Raw genomic sequence first — 9,135 nt, 5'->3', positions numbered from 1 at the left:
GCTGAAGCATACAAATAAATAAATAAAGTTTTACAGTGAGTACCAAATCAATAATTTACACAAACACATTAACTTAAACCTGTGCAAGTACTGTTCTCTCAAAGTTTCTACAAGCGTGACAAATGGAAATCAATTCTTTCAAAAGTTTGATTCAAGAATATCTGTAAGACTCATTGTTTGTGCAACAATTTTAAAAATGTATACATTCAAAAAAGGTTAGGGGGAAAAAAGATGTTTAAGTTAAGATTCCTTTAGCCTCATCTCAGTTTGCCTAAATATTTCATTTCTTATGAGATGGCACAAGATTGTCTGGTTCCACTCAGACTAAAACACCCTTGTGAAACAGATGAGCACATGCATTCAGCTTTGCACCCAAAGGGCTTTCCTTTCCCTTGTATGCACAAATGATTATCAGCTATCTGAAGTTTCCAGCTCAGAACAGCAGACCAAATGGACTCTCTAGCTAAGAAGCACTCCAAGCCCAAACAGGCTCCTGGGCCCTCAATTTTCACTGCAGTTTTGCCAGTAATGAGCTGAAGGACAGGACGTCCTCTGTGAAGTTTAGTGGCTAGTAGCAGCGCTCAGAAGAATGACAATCAATCACCAGTTCCACTATACCTCCAAGACTTTTGTTAAACCAGCTATATACATGCGTTTTACTCCAATACTAGACCATTTTAACCCCATTTTACACATGAACTACTAAATTCAGCTTTTCAAATTATTTCCTTTGTTAAAAAGGTTCATTTACCCTTAATGTAGCCTTTTTCACGGACAGCTTGTAATGTAGGGCGCCGTGTAAGAAACTTCTTGAGCTTCGTTTTGGTCTTTTTCTGATCTGTAGAATCTATATTGCTAGGTGCTTTCACTGCTAAAAAGAGAAACGCATTAAGTGTGAATACCCACAGAACCAACACTGCGTTTATCTGCCAAGGAACCAACATAAAAAAAAAAATTAAGCTCAAAACCACATTAAAAACCTATTCAAATTTGCATTGCATCCAAATTTTTTTCCTTAACTTTTGGGAACTCCTTGTAAATAGCATCCATTTTTCAAACCACCAAGAGACAACCCTGTCACAAAAAACTTGTAAAACCAAGTGTGCCTGTGAAACTAACTAAATGGTAGCTTCCATATGTAATTGATGTGGAATTCAAAAAATATAGCTATGTTTCAAAACCAGTCCTGCCTTTCATTAATTTAACTATTTTAAAAGAAACAAATACTTTCTTGCAAATGAGTTATAAGGCCCAGAAGACAGTCTGCCTGATTAATATGTTTCTGTGCATAGGAAGAAATTGCTGTGGCTAAAAGAAATTTAACTCAAATTCTGAAGGTGTAATTAAAAATGTTTCTCTAAATGAGCCACTATAACCTCATTAGCAACTTAGTGAAATTGCAGTTTAGTTAATAGTGCAAGTATTTACAGATGCTGTACCACAGACAAAAACCAAGTAAAACAATTCTAATCAGTTTTGAACATGTAAAAGCACAAAAGGAACCTTAAACAAAACCATTTATAAAAGTCACAGGGGAAAAAAAAAGTCTCATTACTTCTGTACAGTTGACAATACTTTGAAAATAATCCATTTCACCACTGCCTATTTTCTCCTGTTTTTCATGTGTCATACAGCAGGAGCTAAAGACGTTGGTGCTTTTTTTTTCCCCTTTTTTTTTTTAAAGTATGATTAATAAAATATGGAAGAAAACTTACTAACTGGCACCAAGATGTAGGATGAACTATATCAAAGCCTGTTTCCAAATTTGAGTAGTTTCATTTTTAACTGTCCTTTTGAATTCTTCTCTATTTACACATAATACTGAAGATGCAAAAACTAAAAAGTGGCATTGCTAAAATCAATTAATGGAAAATTTTCAACTCACAACGAAGTTTCTTAGAGTCTTTATTCTCTTTCTCTTTGTCTTGTTTTTCCACCCCAGGGGAGTCTGGTACATCATCTTCTAATGCTTCATCAGACTCTACTACCTATTAGATTTAAGAAGATACAGTGGTCAGGTTACCAATTCATAGAATATAGCATTAACACACACATTTCCTGCAGACAGTTCTACAATACATATTTTTTTCCCTATAATGATATTCAGTTGGTTCTTTCCTGAACACTAGATGCTGAAAATATCTTCAGAGATAATACCATTCTCACTGGCAGAGCAAATAACTTTGAGAAACACTATTTGATCATAAGACCAAATAAAGAAAGTTTTGCTGGACACTGAACAAAGTATCACCAGTCTTCTATGATAAAACTTCATTACATCAACCAATAAACAGTATTAATGTTTTTTCAAATCCAGTAGACAAACATCAGCTATTTCATTTACATGGTCTGCTACAGAAGCACCTGATTATAAAACTTCATTACATCAACCAATAAACAGTATTAATGTTTTTTCAAATCCAGTAGACAAACATCAGCTATTTTTTACATGGTGAAGCACCTGATTAACAGCGTCTACAAAACACTTTAGAGCATTTACCCTATTTCTAATTTCTGTAATTAGAATTTTCTGTGACAGAAAATAGAATTGCCAGTCGGAAAATTTCACCACTGTCAAAACATACACTGAATTCATTCTGAGAGAGTAAATACACCAGGGCCCAAAATCCTTGCCCTGTGTTATCGCTCTCTCAGCATATTCTCATTAAACAGAGTCAAGAGAAAACATAGATCACGTAGTGCGGAGGCAGATACCAGAGTCTGAAACTGCCCACCTGCGGCCTCATACCTATGCTACACGCAGACATATCGGCAAATAGGAAAAGAAACTTCCTCTGGTCTCAGCGCAACATACGCCCTTCCAAAACTCTGTATTTCTTACTTCACTTCTACTGAAGTGAACTTGACTTCTAACGCAGTTACAAAAATCTGACAGTACAGTGTCTTTTGTTACAAGGAAGGGCATTTTAAAAAATAAGGCAAGGTTGCGTACTCCAGAGCGCTGAGTGAGGAGAAGCGTGACTTCATCGACTAAGTTGCACTTTAACTTGAAGGGCTAACGTTAGCTTTAAACAATCCTCGTTCCCTGTTGCTTTTCAAAAGCTTTGGATAGCCTTTTTACATATCAAAGATCAATATATTCAACTGCCTGATTAATGTCCCTGCTAAGGATCCCTCTGCCACTGAGGCCATTTGGACAGTGCTCTCTTCAAGAGGCCTCAAAGCTTTTTAGGACTGTTAAATTTAAAACACATGAATTGCTTTGGAAAAAGTCATGCGGGATCTAGTTTGTATTATGGAACAAGTCTAACCTAGTAACTTGGAAATTTCTGTATGTAAAAAAGAGCAGCCACATCCTTCGCAGATAGCTATTCCTCTTGTACAGCATATTGCCAGAACAGCAGCCTGAAGGAGCAAAGAGACCAGAATCTAAGCTGTACCTTCTTTTGAGGAAAGATCTCATCACACTAGAACTAGCCATAGCTGTCCTGGGAAAAAACTATTAGAAACAGCTACTATTACCATAAAGTTCTGAAAATTAGAAGTCTGCTTCAGATCTGATGGATTTTTGTAGCCAAAGCTTCAGTGCTTCAAATTATCAGGTAGTGTAATAATATACATTTTGAACTTTTCCCTTGTAATCTTAGGTCTCTTGGCTACCAGCTCCCAGCAGTAATACATCACCATTTGCTCCAGAGTGGTGATAAGCTCTCCCTATTCCACCACTCACTTCCTCAATCTAATATGCAATACCTCGCTCTCATCTCAGCTGTATTTCAGCCTTTCCATCATCATTTATATTTAAGCAGGGAAGAAGTGGCCTCAGTTGCATTACACGGGGCAGACAGGAGAATGGTATCACTGAGTGACTGCCTTGCCTGGTTATTAAGGGTCATGACATTTTCATACCAGCAGAGAGCAGAAGATTAGGACCCTAAACCATGAGCACTCAGAAAGAAACTAAACCATTCATATTAGCCTGCTATGTTTGCGTGGAAAACACCCATATGTGGAAAACACTATCAGAGCTAAGAGAAATGAAGGCCACTGACTGACATCAAAAGCAACATAAATGCAGCTTATGGGCAGCAGCCAGGCCTGTAATTATAAAAATTAAGAATACGCATGAAGTCAACTTGATATGAAAAGAATATTTTCTCCAAGATCTCCTCCAGCTTCTTCTGAATTCAAAAATGGTAAGTCTTGTTTGGCAATATCAAGAGCAAATGCTTGATCACTTTTCTGTTGATTAAATAGCTGGCATTACACTGTCTGATAAGAAGAGATAATACAGTATTTTGCCAGGGCTTTTAATTTGCACTTTCGTGCAGCCTTATTAAGTGAAGAGCAGTATCAAATGCTGATTAATGTATGTCATGAAGCACTTCCTTGGCCGTCCTCCGCCCTTTACTCCCTCTCTATCAGAACCTTTCAAGATCACTGAGACAGAACAAGTATTTGGCCACAGAAGGAAGCTCATTTCTGAGCTGGAGATCAGCCCGCATCTCCTGGTTCTTAATCCAGTAGACCACCCTTCTTCCTTTGCCGCTATTAATTATATTTCACTTGTCACCACCAGGAACTGCCATATCCCCAAACTCCTGCCCATGTTCAAGAAAATCAGGAAATGAAGATGTATGTGAAGCACTAGGAGTCATTACATCAGTTATTTTACTAAGTAACGTTACCTTGAAAATAGAGCCTTCATGATTCAAACACATACCTGATTGTTGATCGTATAGTTAAATACTTTGTACCATTCATTAATAAAGCTGTCATTATCAGATTGAATTAAGAGCTCAGTTCCTTGGCGGGTTTTTAGCTTTAAAGAAATAAAAACAGATATCAAAAGAAATTATAAACACACTAGAATTCAAAAGTGAAATTACCTAAATCAAATTAAACTTCTCCCTGGCGTAACTTATAGATAATATATAGCCACTCAGGAACACTTACCAGTGAAAACAGTAAATAAGTCTGCTTAAAATTAACAGTGAAAACAGTAAATAACAGTCTGCTTAAAATTTAAAAGCATATCCCATACAGACGTATTAAAAATGGACATTTCTTGCAGGTACTAAGATACATCTACATTTGAGCAGGAAGAAATGTAGAAAACTCAAAGTTTTTAATTTTAAGTTTAGAGAAAATTTCTTAAGTCATTAATTAAAGTACATCTAATTCTGCATTTAAATAAAATAATTCACCTCAATAACATTCTTTTTGCTGGATTTGTCCTTTGAGGCCCAGTCAATCAATGCCCCTTTGAGATCCACTGTAAATTCTGGCTTAGACTGATTGACACCAAACTTCTGGAAAAAAGGAACAATGATGACAAACTTAAAAACAAAAAAAGAAACTCCTAACAGGTACACAGTCTTGCAATCCTCTAAATATAACATACATTATTTACAGTCTGTACAACTTAACCCAGATACAGTACTTTGTCACAAATCAACAGACATGATACCAGGAAAACAAAAACCAAACAAAAACCACACACAAAACACCCTTTAAACATGCCTATTAAAAGCTGCTCAGCTTAAAGCCCTTAAAATTCCACAACTTTAAATGCCAACCAAATTCCAGCAGAGCTTTTTTTCCTATCACAAATGGTAGAAGTCCATACAGCATTTGACTGTAGCTTGATTTTAGTCAAGCTAGTCCCAAGCTTTAAACAAAACAGGCTAACAAGTAACTGAACCAAAAAAAAAAAACCCAAACCATTCTGTCAGTTAATCAATAGTTGTATATAAAACCAAAAATCAAACCAGAAATAGTAGCTTTGCTAGACAGGAATCACATCCCTCCTGCACTGAAAAAGCACTTTCAGTTTTTACATTTTCGCAGAATATATATATTTCCTGTGTGTGTGTGTGTGTCTATCTATATACACCTCCAACAATGCTTTTCACTTTATTTTCTATTTTTCTGTAGTTCTTCTATTGCAATACTGGACCATATCCTAGCAAACAGAATTCAATTTCACTGTCTAGCTACTAAACAAACAGCAAATAACCAAAGTGGTAAAAAAAGCATTTAACCCACAAATAACCCTTCAAACAATTTGGAGGAAAACATCAGGGAGCTATTTTTACCTACTACTTTTACATTTAAACTGGGTATCACAGTTTTTTAAAATAAAGTACTTTTACTAGGGTTTCAACCTACACCACATAGCTTCGAAATACCATTCTTCAAGGAAACCAATTCAGTGGCCCATACAAAAAAAAAGCTCTAATTGTAAGTAAAATAAGTAAAACATGGAACAGGGAAAGCTGTAAGTCACTTGGTTGTAGCACAAATTTAATGCTGTAGTTCTAGGGGAAGCTTGTAGCATCTGAGCCATCAGAAAGGTTCTTTTCTATTTCTTTAAAAAGTCTTTGATGTGCGAATGCTGTTCATGAGAGAGCTCTGGGGGACGTAAGCCCCAGGACAAGCTCCTTGCTGCGAACACGAGTTTCCAGCCTGTACAAGAACAGCCATATCCAAGGGGAGAAAAAACGGTTCAGAAAACAGAACTAATCTGCTGCTTCTGATTAAATTCCCAGCATGGACGTTAATTAATGCTAATTGTGTTTTAGAAAGGCTGTTTACCACTGGAAAATCTCCCCGCCTTGAGTCCTAAGGGCAATTAAGTGATGAATGGAAAGTAGAATCTTAACTTCTTTATTTTACCCATGAAGTATCAGAATAGGGGAATATTTCTAATTTACCCAATGCCAGCTAGCACTTAGGGGAAAAAAAACAAACCCTTCCGCTTTCTAACTTAATTCTCAGGCACCTCATCCAAGAACATTTCTTATTAATTGTAGTAGAGCTTTTGAGAGATGCCCAGCTCAGCAGTGGAGTCCACAGGAACAGGAACAATCTCTGGGCTATGACGGCTCTTGCAGTTGTAGGCAGCCATGCAGCAGGCGCCTATTTAAGAGAGATTCACATAACTGCTTCACATACAACCGAAGTGCTCCAGCCACACGTTTCCTGACAGCCTAGAACAATTTTGCTGCATGTTGGGGAAAAAAAAATAATCCATTTATAGAGTTGGGCACTGTAGAGAGCAGGACACCAGTGCCAAAGTCCTCTGCAGGATCAGAGGGGATTTGTTAAAAACACCGCCCAGATGGTTCTGAGAAGCACAGGAGACGACCTGCTACAGATAAAATCAACAAAACAACAACAAAAAAAATGTAACAGTCACTGCTGTTTTGACCAAAAGGAAAGCCCTCCAATACATTAGCTTGCTGAACTCCGCACCTGACAGATCGCAGTACTACCTCAAACACCTTTGCACTCTACCCATGTTTTTGGCCTGACTCACTTCAGCATTTCAGAGAAGCACAGAACAAACCAAAAACTAGAAGCTAAATTTCTCAGAGGGGAAAAAAGAAGTCTTCCCCCGCTCCTTCACACAAGCAGTGCCCAAACCGCTGTGTGAGGTCCAAGGATGGGGAAACCCATCCAAACAATCCAGCCTCTCTGCAAAGCTCCTCTGATATACCAATGTATTATATACTCATCACAAACTTAACTTCTTTGTTCAAGGAAATTCTAAGTTTAGCATTCAAGAGCTTCATTCAAAGCTCTCCTGTGAGCTTTCCTGTCAAGGTTCTTTTCTGCTCCTGGGTGTATGAAAACGAGATGCCAGCAGCCATTCCCTCCTTGAAAGCTTCCAGGAGCAAGTCCTGTACAGGGCCGCTCAGACGCTCTGCATGCAGAGGTTAGCTAAAGGCAATCAAACCATGCTGAAAGCATGTAGGTTTTGTTGGGAGCAGTAAAAAGAAAAGCTTTCCGTTTAGCATCTGCTGCCACCTAGACATAAAGTCTGCTTTCTCAAAACAGGGTGCACTGCCAAGTCAGCACTAGTCAGGATAAATACAATTCTTACTGAGCAGACACCTTATTCTTACTGGATTTCTCTTTTGAGCTGTCTGGGAAGTTTAGAAAGGACAGCAGTGTGAGAGAGAAAGAGGGAGAGGTCTATACATGGCGCTGCAAGCTGTCCTAGATACAAAGCTGTCCTAGAGTCACTTCTAACAACTTTTTCTAGGAAAAAAGGTGTAGTCATTCCACTTTTTTGAAAGAAGGGGCGGGGGGGCTAGTTCAAACGTAGTAGATGCTGTGTAGCTTAAGGACTGCCTTGAAGATGTGTGCTGACATGAATAAATAGAAGGCCTTTTCAATCTTTTCAGGAGCTTTCTCCAAGTCCTGGAAGCCTCCACAGGACAAGACACGCAGTCTGTATTGTGGTATATTCCAGCATTTTTTTTGAAACTCAACTGGATGTTATTTATGGGAAGACTTTGGATGTACAAATGACACCTGCCATTCTCGTAATTCTGTTTCTAATTAGAGTTGGGTAGAACGTTTTAATTCCAAGTCCTCCTCACCCGCACATGGACTGCAGAAATAGAGCTGAGAGGACACATGCTCCTCTGTGGCTGGTAAGGGAGCTTCAGAACTTACAGCTTTAACAAAAAAAGAAAAATATAAAGATATTCTTCACTGTCATAGCAAAGTGATGTAAGTTTTTTGAAGCCAGACTCTGATAGGAGTGTTTGCATTCCAAATAGTTTTTATGATAATCATCTGAGCTCCTGTATAATCAGCTGTACAATACTGATGAACTGTAGTAATGTACACATAATATCCTTGCCTATAAACACAGTGGTATAACACAGTAGACAAGAGTTTGCCCAGATGAACCCTGAAGAGCATTTATTTCCCTGATGTTTGAGAAGGTTACCCACTTTTGGTTTACCACCACTGTACTTGACACTGAGGACACGTGATTATTACAAGAAGGCTGACAGATGAATCCTTCTAAGCAGTTACCATTTGCTGTGTTTTATGAAGCCCCATAGATAAAATTTGGCAATAGCTATTACAACTCGATCACACCAAAAGTTGAGAGACACCTTCTTTCAACAGCTGAAAATTTAAATGTCTGAAAAGACACATTAAAAAAAAAATCCACAGATTTCCTTACAGAAAGTAGCATTTTAAAGGATACCAAACTGTGTACAAATTATCTGTTCCAGGCTTCCACATACACAGCAATGAATTTGACAGACAAAGAAAAGGCAGCTGCATCATTTTTAGCACAAGGTTAATTGAATAAGCCTACAGTTACTCCCCCCTACTTGGAGGGGAAAAAAAAAAAATTAAGGTACT

General features: G+C 37.8%; 1 protein-coding gene across 3 annotated transcripts in view; it reads right to left on the bottom strand.

Annotated features, from left to right (window-relative positions):
* Positions 1-9,135, bottom strand: part of ARHGAP12 (Rho GTPase activating protein 12) — a 76,466-nt gene that overhangs the window by 7,076 nt on the left and 60,255 nt on the right. For all 3 annotated transcript variants that reach the window (XM_009275155.2, XM_009275156.2, XM_009275158.2), the window contains 4 exons: positions 5,169-5,273; positions 4,685-4,783; positions 1,886-1,988; positions 752-871 (listed from right to left, as the gene is read on the bottom strand). In XM_009275155.2, coding sequence (XP_009273430.1) covers positions 752-871; positions 1,886-1,988; positions 4,685-4,783; positions 5,169-5,273 — 427 coding nt within the window. The remainder of the gene's footprint in view (positions 1-751; positions 872-1,885; positions 1,989-4,684; positions 4,784-5,168; positions 5,274-9,135) is intronic.

The sequence above is a fragment of the Aptenodytes forsteri genome, unplaced genomic scaffold, assembly GCF_000699145.1.
Source record: "Aptenodytes forsteri isolate BGI_AS27 unplaced genomic scaffold, ASM69914v1 Scaffold336, whole genome shotgun sequence".
In the NCBI taxonomy this organism is placed as follows: domain Eukaryota; kingdom Metazoa; phylum Chordata; class Aves; order Sphenisciformes; family Spheniscidae; genus Aptenodytes; species Aptenodytes forsteri.
Note: the sequence above shows the minus strand (reverse complement) of the source record. Positions and strands in the feature narration are given on the sequence as shown.